Source organism: Haliaeetus leucocephalus, unplaced genomic scaffold (genome assembly GCF_000737465.1).
Source record: "Haliaeetus leucocephalus isolate CR32 unplaced genomic scaffold, Haliaeetus_leucocephalus-4.0 Scaffold556, whole genome shotgun sequence".
Classification (NCBI taxonomy): domain Eukaryota; kingdom Metazoa; phylum Chordata; class Aves; order Accipitriformes; family Accipitridae; genus Haliaeetus; species Haliaeetus leucocephalus.
In genome coordinates, this window is record NW_010972992.1 from 1,610,340 (window position 1) to 1,625,672 (window position 15,333).

At 56.9% G+C, this 15,333-nt stretch overlaps 3 protein-coding genes across 5 annotated transcripts in view; 1 reads left to right on the plus strand and 2 right to left on the minus strand.

Moving 5' to 3' along the window:
* Nucleotides 1–1,028: 1,028 nt before the first annotated feature.
* ZBTB17 (zinc finger and BTB domain containing 17) lies at nucleotides 1,029–11,003 on the minus strand. Of its 3 annotated transcripts, XM_010577228.1 has the most exons (17): nucleotides 10,894–11,003; nucleotides 9,382–9,491; nucleotides 8,792–8,909; nucleotides 6,344–6,550; nucleotides 5,987–6,175; nucleotides 5,552–5,716; nucleotides 5,282–5,410; nucleotides 4,585–4,823; nucleotides 4,348–4,490; nucleotides 3,581–3,881; nucleotides 3,385–3,472; nucleotides 2,706–2,822; nucleotides 2,482–2,602; nucleotides 2,194–2,324; nucleotides 1,886–2,101; nucleotides 1,531–1,620; nucleotides 1,029–1,411 (listed from the first exon to the last, which is right to left on the minus strand). In XM_010577228.1, the coding sequence occupies exons 1-17, from the start codon at nucleotides 10,898–10,900 to the stop codon at nucleotides 1,125–1,127; spliced, it is 2,658 nt and encodes an 885-aa protein (XP_010575530.1). In that variant the 5' UTR covers nucleotides 10,901–11,003; the 3' UTR covers nucleotides 1,029–1,124. The 3 variants fall into 3 exon arrangements, with proteins under 3 accessions (XP_010575530.1, XP_010575532.1, XP_010575531.1); XM_010577230.1 differs by lacking the exon at nucleotides 9,382–9,491; XM_010577229.1 differs by lacking the exon at nucleotides 10,894–11,003 and having other exon boundaries at nucleotides 9,393–9,483.
* A 1,986-nt stretch (nucleotides 11,004–12,989) lies between these two features.
* HSPB7 (heat shock 27kDa protein family, member 7 (cardiovascular)) lies at nucleotides 12,990–14,104 on the minus strand. The gene is made up of 3 exons (XM_010577231.1): nucleotides 13,978–14,104; nucleotides 13,606–13,739; nucleotides 12,990–13,184 (listed from the first exon to the last, which is right to left on the minus strand). Exons 1-3 carry the CDS (start codon nucleotides 14,102–14,104, stop codon nucleotides 12,999–13,001), a joined length of 447 nt encoding a protein of 148 aa, XP_010575533.1. The 3' UTR covers nucleotides 12,990–12,998.
* Nucleotides 14,105–14,651: 547 nt separating this feature from the next.
* The window catches only part of CLCNKA (chloride channel, voltage-sensitive Ka), a 4,447-nt gene continuing 3,765 nt past the window's right edge, over nucleotides 14,652–15,333 (plus strand). Inside the window, exons 1-3 of the mRNA XM_010577232.1 lie at nucleotides 14,652–14,760; nucleotides 14,862–14,990; nucleotides 15,112–15,240. Coding sequence (XP_010575534.1) covers nucleotides 14,652–14,760; nucleotides 14,862–14,990; nucleotides 15,112–15,240 — 367 coding nt within the window. The remainder of the gene's footprint in view (nucleotides 14,761–14,861; nucleotides 14,991–15,111; nucleotides 15,241–15,333) is intronic.

Sequence of the window (15,333 nt, forward strand, 5' to 3'; positions counted from 1 at the left end):
TTCAGGCCCAATCCTGGCTCCAGACACACAGATGGGTGCACGGACAGACGGACACATGGACTACAGTGGGGGTAAAGGGTCTGATCCCGCCCACGGGTGGCCCCAAGGAGGGAGGCTGTATGTCTGGCTTGACATCCAGCTGTGTGTCCACCCATGCACCCATCCATGTGTCTATCCCCATCACCCTCCCCGGGGTGCTGGGGTGGGGTTCAGGCCTGGTCCTAACTTGAGGGTCCCTAGGACCCCCCTCCCCAGGTGGGTTTGTGCCCCAGGGCACCCTGAGAAGAGCCCCTTCCCCCTGTGGAGCCCCCCAGGGTCCCTCAGCCTGGACCCCATGCTCTGGTTGTGTCCCCGTGCCCCCCCGCCTCCCCCCGCATTGGGGGACACAGCATCCCCTCAGCTCCAGCCCTGAGGGGGACAAGGAACAGGGCTGGAGCCAGTGCTGACCTCCCTAGAGCCCTGCCCGCCCCCCCCACCCCGCAGCACCCACATGGGGTAACAGGGATGGGGACAGACACCAGACACACAGACAGCTGCATGTCCCCTGACCCTGGGACACCCCCCCCCCCAGTCCTACCCCTCTGTGGCAGCACAGCCTGGGGGGGGTCCCCTGTGGGCAGGGCAGGGCAGGGCTGGCCTCACAGCACCCCTGCCTTGGTGCTGGGGCAGCAGCAGCACCTTTTTGTCCTTTTTTTTAACCCAAACCTCTGCCTCCAGCCCTGCCTGCCCTCAGCCCAGGGGTGGGGGGGCAAGGATCTCCCCTCACTTTAACCCAAAATGGCCATTGGCCACTCTTGGGAAGTGCACCTTTTTTACCTTTATCGTCTCAATTATCCCCATTTTCAATGGATCGCACCCTTGTTAGCGATTAAACGAGTATTTCATTAATCCCTGATAGGCTCCAGCTCTGCAGGAACCCCTTCTTCCCTTTGCAGCAGGACCAGACCCAAAGCATCATCTGGGGGGGCAGGGCTACAAAATGGCTGCAGCGCCCAGCCCTCCCCGCCCCCTCCCGAGCATCAGCCATTAGAAAATATTGCAATTTATTCCATCTTTTTCCTTCCAGAAATACACTTTTTACACCATTTCCAAGCAGCTGTCTTTTAAATAAAGGCGAGGGGGAGTCACTCTGCAGGGGGCTGACCCTCCCCGGTTGTGGGTGCGGGGGCCAGGGGGGCGGGGGGGGGTTCGGGGGGGCCGTCGCGGGTTCGGAAGAGGAGTTCTCCGGCGGGAATGACCTGCTCCGTTTGCCAAGCAGCAGCAGTTCCATATTGCTGGTAAAAGTCTGTGTCGGCCTGGAACATGACGAGGGCTTGGGCCGTGTGGATACGGACGTGCTGCGCCAGGCTGGTAGCATCCAGGAATTTTTCCCCGCAGGAATCGCAGGCGTAGAGGATCTGGGTGTTGGGGTCTGCAAGGAAAAAGGTTGGGAGAGGTGGGAACGACGGGATGATGACCCTGGGGTGAGGGGGTGGGGTGGGGCAGGAACCGGCTGACCCCCCCCCCTCCCTGCCTTCTCCATCTCCTCACCTGCTTCTTGCACTTGCTTCACCGCTTTGGTGATCTCGGCTTTAAGTGCTTCGGTCTCGTCTGCCGTCACTGCGGCCGCTACAGGGACCACTGCGGGGGGAGAGAAGGGGGAAGGCGATGGCGAGGGGGATGCGAAGAGATGCGGGGGCAGATCCTGGCTGGATTTTGCCCCTCATGGTTTTTGGGAGGAGACTCCAGCCTGGGGGTGACATTTCCCAGCCTCAGGCCACAGCAAAGGGCATTGCACCCCACAGATAAGACTCCAAGCTCCTTTGGGATGGCTCCAAGACCCCCAAGCTGCACCCCATGGATAAGTTTCCTTTTCGGGATGGTTCCTGGGATCCCCCCAGCTCACCCGTGAGCTGTGTGACAGCAGTGGCAGCCAGCGCCTCGGTGGCCAGTGTCACCATGTCATCAGAAGCCACTGTGACGATGTTGACCTCGTCGCCTTCCTCAGGCTCAAGGATTTTGATGCCCGCCTTGCCCTGATGGACTGTCTTCACATGGGAACGCAGGTTGTCCACCCGGTTGAAGCCCCGGCCACACTTGTCACACAGGAATGGCTTCTCCCCTGGGGAAGAGATGAGAAATGTGGGGGTGGTTCAAGATTTGGGGGGCTGTTAATGATTTGGGGGGCTGTCAGGGAGTCCTCGCAGTACCCACCGGTGTGGATAATGATGTGTTTGGAGAGATCGCCCACGTTAACGAAGGCTTTGTTGCAGACGGTGCATTTGTGGGGTCGGATATTATCATGATGGCGGATGTGGTTGGCCAGTTGGCTTGACTGCACGAACCTTGAAGGGGACAAACAATGGTCACCACGATCCCTGTCCCCAGTGATAACATCCGGGCACCTCCATCCACCCTCCACAACCAAGTGCCAGAACAGCACCCAGCCATAGAGGGTGTGTGGAGGTGCTCCCCCCCGAATTTCAGGGGGTGGACCCTCACCTCTTGCCACAGCGTTCACAGACGTAGGGCTTCTCCCCCGTGTGCTGGCGCACGTGGGCAATGAGGGAGCTCGCTTGGGTGAAGGCTTTCCCGCAGATCAAGCACTGGCACGGCTTCTCTCCTGCAGGAGAAAAGGGAAACGTGTGTGTGGATCAACAACCCAGGGACGGCGACCATGTGGGCTCCCAAAATCCCTTGGGGAAAGAGCAGAGCTGCGTCCCTACCAGTGTGGATGCGGACGTGTCGCTGCAGTGCCCCGGGGTCGGCGAATTGACGCTGGCAGTGGACACAGACGTAGGGTTTCTCCCCGCTGTGGATTCGGAGGTGCCGTTTCAGGTTGCCTGAGAGCAGAGGAGGCTCAGCTGGGTGGCACAGGGACATCAGCTCCCTCCCTCCACCCCTCCCAGCGACCCAGTAGCTCCCTTGGGAAAGCCTGTCACTATTTACGGAGCAGAAACCCTGCAGGGATCAAGGGAAGCTGGCTGCACCTCGCCCAGAGCCAAGGATCAGGTGATAATGTGGTGGCGGGGACAGCCAGAACAAGGATCCCATTTTTGAGGGGATGGAGAGACTCCGTCGGGCTTGTCCAGACCCCTCTGGCTCTACAGCCATTTGGGGAGATGAGAGGAGATGTCCCCGTTCCCAAAAGCTGGATCAAGGGCTCCTTCCAGGAGCATCCCTGGGCTGCGATCCCATGGAGGGACACCAGCCCGGCCCCACAGAAGGGGGAGAAATTTATGCACTATAACCGTGGCAACACAGTTAAGAGGTTTAAACCCTCCTGTGCCCAGGATGAAATCCTTCCTCTGGCTGCAAACCCCCCACAGAGTGGTCCCTGTCCCCTCCCCCAGGTCAGCCAAACCTCTGTCACTTGCACCTCACCACCTACCAACCCCGCGCTACCTGAAGTGGTGAACTGTTTGCCGCACTCCCGACACTTCAGGGGCCCATCTGCGATGTGAATTTTCAAGTGAGCCTTCAAGTTCCCCACCTGGTGACAGACAGAGGGATGCAGAGAGCCCCCCCACATCACCCCCATCTCCCTCCAGAGGGATCTGAACAGCTCTGGGTCCGGCTCTTCCCCCCTCACCCAACTCACCTGGTTGAATTTCTTGTCGCAGTGGGGACACTTGTGCTCCTTGTCGGTGTCGTGGGTCTCCAGGTGCCGCATTTTAGAGGTGGGATCGGAGAAGGAGCGCCCGCAGTAGTCACACTGGTACGGTTTCTCTCCGCTGTGGACCAGCTGGTGCCGCTTGAGGTTGCCGGAGGTGGTGAAGAGCTTGCCGCAGTCATCACAGCGGTATTTGGCCTCCCCCGTGTGCCGTTTCTTGTGAAGGTTCAGCAGGCTGATGAGGCGGTAGCTCTTCCCGCACTCTTCGCAGCCGTAGGGCTTCAACGGGCTGTGGGGGAGGCAGGACTGTCACACCCAGCAGGGGAAGAACCAGCATGCTGAGCTCTCACCACCCTGCTCCAAGCTCCACCACCCCAGCTAAACCCATCTGGATCCCACAGGATGTCCTGAAGCAATGCAAAAGGAAAGGACAAGGGCAGAAAGTTCATCTCCTCCCAGACCACCCCAACATGCTGATGGATTTCACAAGGACTTTGATCTTTTGCAGCAAAAGCTACATTTTTTGGTGCTGCCAGTGTCTTTTCGCAGCTGGTGCCATCCAAACGAGCTGCTGGGAGTCTCCAACCCTGCAACACCGATCCCTCCGGATGGGTGCGAGAGGCAGAGTGGTGTCGGCTGCTGCACCGGCCTCTTGCTCAAACCCTTATGCCCTCAGCCAGCTACTGGCATCGGCACAAGCTTTTCTCCACTCAACTCGACACGGTGGCACCTCTCGGTCCCCGGTGTTGCCGTACCTGTGCGTCTTCTCGTGGGCTTTGCATGCAGCTGGGTCAGAGAAGGCTTTGTTACACTCCCTGCAGGAGAAGGGTTTCTCGCCGGTGTGGATACGGATGTGCCGCTTGAAGTTACCGGTGTGGGTAAACTCCTTCCCGCAGTCCTAGGGATGGAGAGAGACAGGCGCAGGTGCGGCTGGTGACGCCCGGTGTCTCCAAGGGACTGGAGACCCCGCTCGGGGCCACGGCCAGCCTCACCTCACACTTGTGCGTGACAGAGCCGTAGGCTTTCGACTCAGTCCTGTCGCTGTAAGTACCCGAACGCAGCAGACGGGTTTCACCCGAGTTTTCCTGCCCAGAATCGGTGCTCCCTGATTCGTTATCTTCGGCATTTTCTCCATTTTCTAACCGGGGCTGCTCTTCCTCAGGGATTTTAGCCTCCTCTTCTTCCTCTGCTGTCATGTCCCCCTCTTCCTCCTTCCCTTCCAGCTCCATCTCTGTAGGCAGTTAGAAAACGAGGATGCTAAAGATTGGGAGCAGCATCAGAGACACAAAACCCACCTGTACTTCCTAACTCTAAGCCTGGGTTTAAGGCGATGGGGATTAGACCTCCCCTACTGTACTCGGGGAAATCCTGGTACTCCATCGCACGAGACACAGGCACTGAGACCCCTGCCTGGCGTCAGTTTGGATTTGCAGTTTATTAGCCCTAAAATCCAAAAGTCTGTGCAGACAGAGGAGCATTTCCCAACCTCTCCTAGCTCTGCCCCAAGAAAAACTGCTCCTGTGAGCTCCGCAACTTGCGGGAGACGGTGTTTGCACAGCAAAACTCACACTAACAAAATTAATTGCATGGAAAACAAGGCTTCAACCCTTGCCCGGCTTTGTTTCAGCCCTGCTGAAGGAAATAGGCAGGCAGCAAAGTCCTTGCCACCGCCCTCACTCACAGACACACCTCCCGTTTCGGCACCCCGAGAGATGTTGCCTTTCGCTGCGAGGCTGCTGCTGCCAACCACGTTCTCCACTGGCTGAGGGTGGCTGGGAAATTCAGCATTGGGGCCCTCTTGGATGGCAGCATCTGCCCCTATGAACAACAGAGTGTCTCGGGCTCACTCGAGGAAACACGCAGGCTCCACGTAGCGGAGTCCAGCAGCAGGACAGGGTGTGTTGTGGGGGCAAGGGGGGGTGACAGAGGGATTTTGGGTGTCATCCCTTGGTGGCTCACCTTCTTGGCCACCCAGGTGCTCCGTCTGCGCCTCAGGCTGTGCTGCTGCAGCCATGGGCGTCTCTTCCTTCACCTCCAGGTTGGGAGGAACTGGTTTTATTTTGTCAGTATCACCCAGTGCTTCTGCCGCTGACGTCTTGTCTTCAACGGTTGCCTTGTTAGCTGCTGCGAGGGAAGAGGCAAGTGCTCCAGCTTTTGCTGCCTGCGCAGGGGCACCCCAAGGGCTGCTAGAAGGATCCCCAGATCCCATAAAGATTCAAAGCAGCATCAGCTCTTCAACTGCTGGTGCCGCACAAGGGGATCAAACCCCATCCAGACATCCTTGCGCACCAGATGGACCCAGCACATGGGTTTGGATGGGGGCCAGAGAGGGTGACTGCTTTGTGGAGCAATTTTGAGTCTCCTTGGATGAGGGAAAGAGAGGTGGCTACATACCGATCTCGGCGGGGGGCTGCTGGCTCTCGGTGAGGCTTTCTGCCGGCACGGCAAGAGACTTGAGAGCGTTGCAAGCACTGACGATCTCCTGCATCTGGAGGAAACCCGCCACAGCCAGCACATCTTCCACGTTGTCGGGGTTTAGGCTTAGCTTAGCCGTGTACATGAATTCCAAAACCTGACCCAGGCCTGCAAGGGAGGCAACACAACCATAGATGAGCTCCCACCTCTCGGATGCACAATTTTCAAAAGCCCAAAGTGTACGAAATAACAGGCTGAAGAGCCTCCCTCAAACCCTGGGCACAAAACCACTTCATTTAAGTAGCTCAGGGCAATATCGGATAAGCCTCTGCCTACCTGCCGCATTGCTGATGTCGAGGTGCACCACGTCCTTCTGGTCAACAAAAAGCATCCTGAAATACTCGCTGCAGGCTGCCAGCACGGCTTTGTGGGCCTTGAAGTCGATGCCGTCCACCACGAAGGTGCAGTCACACAGCAAACCCAGCTGCCGCTGCTGGTTCAGCTGTTCCAGGACTTGCTTGCTGTGCTGGGGGAAATCCATGGCTGCAGGGAGAAAAAAAAAAATCCCAGGAGGGGGGTGAGGTGGGTGCCGACACCGCGTTGGAAAGGGCCACGAAGCAGGACAGACCCAAAACCCACGGATCAACCACAACCCAACCACCTTGTTAGTTAAAAAATGTGGCCCAAAAAGCCTAATTTCAGCTCCTCACTACAGCCACCTGCCTCCCCCACCAAAAACAACCTCAAAACCTCTCCTATGACAGCCACAATACCAACATGGGCCTAGAGAAAGAGTTGATTGAACAGCCAATATATTTTTTTGCCATCCTAACAGCATTTAAAATACGTTTATTGCTCTTCAACCGGCCCAAGCTGTGAGCAGGAACCCTGTTGTCTCTGCAAACACAAGTGCCATCATCCCTTCAGCGAGTAGGTGGTGCTACCGCTCCCGCCGAAGGCACAGCGCGGAAAGCATTCATCTAAATCTTCAAGCTCCTGCTCATTTTAGGCGCTTGCATCATGATATGGAGGGATTTTTATTATTTTATTGTGTGTTTGGAGGGAGTTCTCCCTGCTCAAAGCACGACTTTGCCTGAGGAAAGCTGCAAACTCCTGGAAACACTGCAAAAGCCCATTTCCCATTTTCCAATGAGGTCCTTGTCGGCAAAGGTTGAGAGGCACCACGAGCTTGACCTGCTGCCACATGTTGGGTTTTCTCCTGAGCTGCACTTGCAAGGCACAGGGTAGAGAATGAAGGGTTTTCACTAAGCTTCATTTTCCAAAAATGATTCCTGTGCAGTCTGAAGGGATCACTTCATTGCTTGGGAGCAAGGAAGGAGGAGAAAGCAAATGGGGACTGTCCACAGTTATTGTTCAATCTGCCAGGCCAGGAAGTCCCTAAAGCTCTGGATGCTGGAAGAAGCAAGGTTATGGCCATGGAAATACTCTTGGTTTCCATGCTAAGTTGGTATTTGGTGTCTCTCTGAAGGTTTCCAGCCCACAGCGGTTGCTTTTCCACTTTACCAGCTCTTAAAAACAGCATGGAGTCTCAGGTTGGCAAAAGGTGAAGGGTTTGGATCCACTTTCAAGCAGCTGCGAGCATGTCCTTTCCTCCAGATCTGTTCCAGCGTGCACAAGTGCGCAGCAGGCGAGCACCATGGGCAGAGGGAGCCTCCTCCTGTCTGCTGTGGGTGCTAGCAACATGCTCAGTGAAAGATCTGCCCAAGGATAGATTCGGCTTCTAAAATCATTCCAGGCGGGGACGAGAAGCCCAGACACCACCGACAGCATTGTATCACATGCGGACAAAGTTTCACTCTCAAAAAATGCTGTTTGTGTTTGCAATTAACTCACCTCCACGACTTTCCCCCAGCTCTCCAAAACACGGGGTAGTTTTTAATCAAACGCCCACAGCCTGTCCCAAAATATATCCCTTGAGAGCCAGAAAAATCAGTATTTGTATCAAAATCTGTCTAAACCCCCGCATACATATGACCCTGTAACATTTGCAAAGGAAGCTCTGGAAAAAAAGGGAAGGATTTTCCCAGCAGGACAAACAATGCTGCCTTCTGTGCTCGGAAAGCTCTGCACAGCAGGACCTGAGAAATCACGACGGTTTGATGCACTAAAAGGCTATTTTCAGTAATTTGTAGGAGGCACTTTGCATCTGAATGATGATTTTTATCGCTCCCCAATTGGACTTGCCTCAGCTTCACACCCAAGCTTTGCAAAGGAAGCAAAATCCCAAGAAACTCAACTCCTCCTGAAAAACTTCATCTTTTCTGCCGTTTCCTCCGTAATGTCACGTTACAGCTTCATCGGGGCACGCAAGTGCAGCGGGGCAGAGGCTGGGATGAGCTGCGTATTGCCCTCACACCCAAACCCAGCACCCAACATCCCCCAGCCGCTGAGATCACTTTTGTACACTAAAATCCCTGACTCCAAGCCTTAAAAATCCCAAATATCTGGATCAAAAAAACCACAGTGCACCCAAAATGCCACTTGGTTCCTTGCCACCACTTGGGCAGGGCCAGTTTACGGCTCCAGTGCCGAGATCCGCCTCCTTCCCCGACCAAACGGGATGCACTGAAATGGGGATGGATCTGGGGATGGATCCACGGAGGGCAAATACCAGATCAGGCATTGCTGGTCCACCTGACCACTAAATAAATTAGCTCCTGTTAGCGCAAACCCATTGCTGTCAGCTGTTTAAGATCCAAGGACAAGCGTCAGAGCTCCTGGCCTGAAAAACAAAGATAAGTCAGGATCGATGCCTGAACTCACCCCTGCGCTGCAAGGAGTGGAGATATCTGGAGGACCAAGGCTGCGGGTGAGACAGTTGCGGCTCTCCTCCGGAGTCTTCCCTCTTCACAGTGCTCAAGTCAGTCTCTATGCAGCCATCCTGGAAGAAACGGGAGGAAAAGCTCCATTTTAAAACCCAAACCTCTGTGTCAAAGGCACCACGGTCCGATGTCACCAGCCCAGGACCGGGCACCCCCCGATTTCACCTCGTCGGAGGCACGCTGAGACACAGCTGCTTCCCCTCCTCACGTGGCTGTCAAGCCTCTCATTACCCGATTAATCATGGAAAAGCTTTGTTATGAGAATACCCACGCCTGCTGCATGTGCTCGCAGAGAAAAATACAGCAGCTACGGTCCCAGGGAGCTTCCCACATGAGCTCCATTAAGCTCTTTTGCTTATTAATAACATGAACCTCTCCCTGTACCTGCCACCCAAGTGTCTACATATTAAAAAATTCCCAAAGCCTCAATAAATTGGAAAAAAGTAGTGGTTTAAATGTCGCCTTTCAATGCTGTCACCATCCAGCCATCCATTCTTATGCTGAGAAGATAAAAAGGAAGAGGGGGTTTACTTTCTGCCTACCGTCATCTCCCTTCTTGTGTGTCAGCTTGGGGAACAAAGCAGCCCTAATCCTTTCAGTCTCTGCGAAGAGGAGTCTGTCCTCATTTCCAGTAACTGATTCTGCAACATTTTCAGTTAAAAAAATAAAGTTAAGAGCTGATCTGACCAGAGCATTCAAGGTACAGATGTGCTAGTAAGACTAATTATGAAACAGAAAAGGGCTCTGGAGTTTGGGGTCAGCAGTGAAACCAGAAGTTGAGCTCACGTTCAGCTCAAGTAAGGGGGGGGGAAATAATCACAAATGACGACAGGCAGGAAAAAAACATGAAGAGGAACTAAAAGGAGAAAGATACGAGGAGTGAGATGAGCAGAGATGCTCTGGACCCCCCCCAGCGAACAGACACCCTGCAGATCCCTTGGTTATTTAGTTTTCAGGCCCAAGGATACACTTGTGCAGCTCCTGATGTGGCTGTGCAGGCAGGGCTCCCCGCAGGTAACCGGAGCCCTGGGCTGCAGCAGGCAGAGAGCCAGCGGGGCCACCGAGACATCGCCAGACCTTGAGCTCTGCCGTGAAAACCACCCATTTCTGCGGTGTCCAGATGATGAACTACAAAACCTTCATCTTCTTGCAAAAAACCTGCCTTCAGAACACTGCCCATTCTCTGAAATTTTGGCAGAAGCTTCTGATGCAGAAATGCAATTAAGGAAATGCGGCTTGTCCACAAAATGCGTCATCCGTGCCCGAAAAGTGACGCCCGCAGAGGGCACGTACAGCCAGTATGGGCTGTCATCACGCCAAAAAAAAGATGCCAGAAGATGAGGAAACACCCTTTTTTTCCTTGAGCTGCTGCATGATACTTTGAAGTCTTCTCCACTCTTCTGTTGGTGACATCCTTGATGCGCAGGTAGACAGCTTGTGTGGCGTCAGGGGACTCGTCTCACGCTGTGTTGGCTGCCAGGGCCGTGTCCCCGGCAGACGTCTTACCGTATCCTGAGGGGATGGTGGCTGCCCCACGCATGGGGGGACATGGCTTGGCTCCTGACCTCGCTCCAAATCACCCCACGGCTCTGGGGGGCGGGGAACACACACACATGTCTCCACAGTAGACATGGACACCCTGGTGAGGGTGGGCTGGCGAGGACCCCTGCAAGCACCAGCAGCTCTCCGTTCCCCTCACAACAGCCGCCCTAGACCTCAGCGCAGGGCCCGGCAGCGGCCTGAAGGGGGGGGGCACACGGAGTGGGGGGCGCAAACCCGGGGGGAAAGAGCTGCCACAGGACCCCTGAGGTGCTAAAGGGACGGGGGGACTCCCACGCAGCCTCCCCTCAAAAAAACCGGGGGTCGCACACCGGGGTGCCCCCCAAAAGGGCTCCTTTTTGGGGAGGACCCCCCAAGCAGCCAGCTGGGCCGCAACCCCCTTCCCCTCCCAGTCCCCGTCTCCGCCCAAGGCCCCTCCCCCTCAGGCCCTCCAGCCCCCTCCCAGCCCCTCCCCGGGTTCCCCTTCGCCACCCCCACCGCTACCTGCCATGCCGGGCCCGGCGGGGGCCTCACATCGCCGCCCGCAGCGCTCACCGTGACACCGACCAGACAAAGGGCGCCGCCATCTTGGCACCGGGCGGAAGCGGCGTCGCCCCCCCCCACCTCCTCCGCCCACCGACGGCGCCACGGCACATGCGCGGCGCGGGGACTGCGCATGCGTAGATGTGGGGGAGTGGGTCACGTGGCGCCGCCTTCTGTTCCGCTCCTCCTCCTTTCCCCTCTCCTCAGCTGCGCCGCCATGACAGTGCGGGGATGGCGGGAGGAGGGATGCTGTGAGGGGCCGATTCTGCGGCTCCGTGAGGGTTAAAGGGCCCTGTTCCACTACCCTGTGTGCCCCTGAGGGCTTCGGTCCCCCCACCCCCGCCTAGGTTGCCCACAGCCCCAGGCACGCCAGTAGGCCCTGGCATCGAGCAGCCGCCATGATGGCAGCTGGGTTTCTCCACAGGGAACAGGCCCAGCGTGGTCGTCTCGATGTTGCGCAAGGTGGGCCCTCTGCGTGGGCAGGCCCCCTCAGGCAAATGTGCAGGGCCAGGTGGTGTGAGGAGCCCTGTGTGGCTTTGAAGGTGGCCATTTGATGGTATGCGTTGCAAGGTACCAGTGAGTTTGGGCAGGTGCAGGCAGGCGGCTGGAGAGTAGGCAGCCCCAAAAGTGTAATATTCCTATCAACCTGTTTTCTGCTAAGTCTGGATTTCCCAGCCTGCCTGCCCAAAATGAGCCTGTAGTGGGGCCGGGCAGCTGCGGAGTTTGTTTGGCACTGGGGCTCTGAGCTGTCCCTTTGCCCGCTCCCTGGCAGGGAAATCTCCCCTGTGCAAAAGAAGCTGGGTTTGGGGAGAAAAAGGTTGGGTTTGGTTTTTTCTCCTTTTGCTGGAGCTTCGTGGGTGAGGGCCACCCGCCAGCCTGTCACCACTAGATGGCAATCGGTGACCGCAGCCTGTGGCTCGCTGGGTGCTGGGGTGCCCTGGGCACCCAGGGGTGGCATTTTGGGGCAGAGCAGACACATCCTATCGCAGAGGATCAACGACAGGGCATCGCCGCTGCTCCCCGCCTCCATAGCTCCAATTTCCTAACCCGTGCTGGGGGCTTTTACAGTCATTAAAGAGCTTTTTAAATAACTTTGAAACCACCCGAGGAGGTGGTGGAAGAGCTGTGTGTGGTTGTGTGTGTCCCTGACACTGCAGGTGTGTTAATGCAAGTCATGAGTTGTTAGGGGACAAGCGGGGACGAGTTGACCTCAAAGCTTGAGCAGCAACACGAGCTGGACGGCGTGTCGTAGCTATAAACAGCCACTCGCCCCAAACGGGCGCCTCGCTGTTGTTTGTACACACAGGGAGATGGAGCCGGGCCCTTGGGGGGGAGATTCAGGGGAGCTTTTTGGCCCCCCAAAAGAAGCCGGTTTGACAGGCAGGCTGGGACCATCATCCCAGCTCCTGCCACTGCTCCGGGCTTCCCCGAAGGCGATGGGTGTGGGTGGGCGAGGAGAGGAGGAGGATTTGGTGACCTTCCAGGTGGGCTGACGGCCGAACAGCTGAGGGAATCGCTCAGAAATAGAGCAGTGAGGAAGAAATGAGTCACCCTGGGCTGGAAATAAATGGGGCCGTGGGCACCAGAGGGGAGCCGGGGTGGCTCCTCTCCTGTGGTTTTGTTGGGAAGGAGGAATCGCTCGTGGTACCCTTTACCGAGACACCCCTTGAGGCTGAACCCACAGCCCTTTTGGGGGGAAAAGCATCAAGAAAACATTAAAAAACAGAGGAAGCAGTGGTCAGGCGTTCTCAATAATTTATCACAAGCTGTATATACAGAGACAACCTCCACCAGAGGGTCGGGGAAGGGAACCTTGCTCCTCACTCCCAGCAGGGCTCTTGGCACACTGGATCTTCCCCATCAACCCTCACCGGCTAAAAATTGCCGGAGCCAGGACTCCCCTCCGGAGTTTCTCCAGTGGGTGATGGGATGCGTCTCTCCATGCTGGCCCCTCAGCTCCCCCTTCACGGGGGAGCGTTCCCGTCCCCTACCCCACATCCCACCTTCTTCCCAAATCACCCAAATAATTAACGAAGGAGGCGGGGGGAAAAGGGACCCCCGATCCCTCAGATCTTGATCTCAGTCCGGAAGGTTTGCTGGACGTGTTCGGTGTGTTTGGCGGGCTGTCGCTGAGCCCGGATGGTCAACGTGCCATCATCCCCCAGCGAGGATGACACCGACGTGGGGTCCACATCTTCAGGCAGCTGGCATTTATGGGTGAAGGTGTTCATGACGGTGCCATCCGTGGCCAGCTGGGAAAAAAAAATATGGGTGAAAAGAGGTGATTTTGGGGTGTAAGTGGAACAGGGGCTCATTGTTCCCTGCCCTTGGGTGAGGCTGGTGGGCGTGCCTTGTGTGTGGTGGTAATATTGATCTCCCCAGGGGGACAGGTGGGATGTGGGTGACATCAGCGGGAGGACAAAGGTGCTTTTTTTTTTCTGTTCCCACCCTCCCCAGGAGGAGGGTGATTACAGGGCACGAGTTTGTTGGGTCTCATGGGCTTCACTCTTGCAAAATACAGGGTGAAAAGACAAGGAAATGGTGAATTAAACCCCACTGGGGTTATGGCCGGAGCCGTTAGGAAGTCAGGTGGGAGTTGGGGGATCCCCCTGGTTGAGGATTTTGGGGTCCCCCACACTTTGGGGGTGAGTGGGGAAGGGAGGGAGCACCCACCTTCTCGGCATGCACCTCGATCTGGTTGTTGGAGGTGGTGACGATGATGTCCTCAGGGGCGAAGTCACTGACATCCACCGTGAACTGATAGGTATTACCCAAAGTCTTCACCGTGCCGGTATTGCTGGGCCGAGCTGCCGGAGACAGGGGGTGTGTGTGACAGCCATGGTTCAGTGGGAGTCCCCTCCCTAGACACCTCTCAGGGTCACAGCCCTATTTCGGCGGGGGTCCCCCCTAAACGCCTCTCCCACAGCTCTGGCTGTTGCCCAAGCCCCCCAGGACCAGTGCTGGGGGGCAAGAAGCATCACCGACTTCCCCCTTTGCTATCTCTCCCAACCCTAAAAACGGGGTGCCTCCCTCCCCCAAACTCACCTGGGAACCCCAAGGTCTCGCCACGGGGCCGGACAAAGCTCCCAAAAAGCTCCATGGTGCCGGCGGGTGACGCCGACTGGTGAAAGCTGCGCTCCGATCGGAAAGCAGCCGAGGATTTCACGTTCATCCACTGCTTCCCCTCACCACCACCTCTGACCCCCAGCTCCCGCTGGGGAGGAAGAGCGAAGCTCCCTTCTTCGTCCTCCTCCTGGCGAAGGCTGGTTATTTCGGGGGGGGGCAGCTTGACGAGCTTTTTAAAGCCTCGTTAAGGCTCCCGGCCGCCTGCCAGACCTCTCGTAAAACGGGCTAAATTTAGGTCTTGCGCCGAAGACGGTGGAAAATTTCCCCTCTCTGTCCCCCCCCGCAACGCCGTGGAATGCGATGCCGGCATTCCTGCCTATTATTAAGGAATAATAATGATAATTAATTAAATTACTTATTAAATACTCCCTGCCCCGGGATGTACTTGGGGATTGGGAGCTTGAAGGTGGCAGGGGTGGAGGGGGGGGGGAGAAACCCGGCTTGCTCCGGCCCGAGCGGGTCTGTCGGCTTTGTCAAGGTCGTTTTTAATGAGCTCATTTGCAAACTCAGTCCAGCAGCGGAGGCTGAGGTGGGAGGACTGGTGAGGGGGTTCCAAAGAAAGAGGGGGTCCTGTCCCCCAAAACATCCCTGGGATGGAGCGCCCAGTCCCCGGGGGGGTGCCAGGGGAGAAGGAGGAGGAGAGGGTGCTGGTGTCGGAGAAGAGCTGGAGACCTTGCCCCAAAGCCCGGAGGAGGCTCCGAGGTGAGACACACCCCCCCCCCCAAAGCGGGGGGGCGTTGGGGGATGGGGGGTGGTTTTTTTTGGGGGGTCAGCACCCCGTTGCCCCCCCCACCGCCCTGCAGGGTGCCTGGAGCAGGTGAAAAAACAGCTTTTCTGCGTCGGGGACGATTGGTATTTCCTCTTCATCCTGGGGGTCCTCATGGCCACCATCAGCTTCGTGATGGACCTCCTTGTTGCCAGGCTCTATAAGGGTAAATGAGGGGGTCCCGTGGGGAGGGGGGGGCTTCACATGGCATTTGGGGGTTCACCAAGGATGGGGGGAGTCTTTTGGGGGGTGGGGGTGCTTCTCCCCTCCTGTCACTTCTTCTCCAGCCCACCGGTGGCTTTACCAAGAGGTTGGTGACATCTTGGTGCTCAAGTACCTCTCGTGGACCATGTACCCCATGGCACTGGCGGCCTTCTCCACCGGCTTCTCCCAAAGCATCACCCCATACTCGGGAGGTGAGCTGGCTGCACCCCAACCTGCCTTGCTCCCCAAAACTCCCCCCTCCCCACCCCCCGTAGCAGGGGGACCCCTAAAATTTGGATCCCCCC

What these genes read in the sequence shown, in the direction of transcription:
- ZBTB17 (XM_010577228.1), bottom strand. An exon ending in GAGATGACGGTAGGCAGAAA is followed by an intron (nt 8,910 to 9,381) that starts GTAAACCCCCTC and finishes CGTTTCTTCCAG; the next exon opens with GATGGCTGCATAGAGACTGA. An exon ending in CGACATCAGCAATGCGGCAG is followed by an intron (nt 6,176 to 6,343) that starts GTAGGCAGAGGC and finishes CCTCCCTTGCAG; the next exon opens with GCCTGGGTCAGGTTTTGGAA.
- HSPB7 (XM_010577231.1), bottom strand. Translation starts at nt 14,104, where the DNA reads ATGAACGTGAAATCCTCGGCTGCTTTCCGATCGGAGCGCAGCTTTCAC. An exon ending in CGAGACCTTGGGGTTCCCAG is followed by an intron (nt 13,740 to 13,977) that starts GTGAGTTTGGGG and finishes TGTCTCCGGCAG; the next exon opens with CTCGGCCCAGCAATACCGGC. An exon ending in TCGAGGTGCATGCCGAGAAG is followed by an intron (nt 13,185 to 13,605) that starts GTGGGTGCTCCC and finishes TTTTTTTCCCAG; the next exon opens with CTGGCCACGGATGGCACCGT.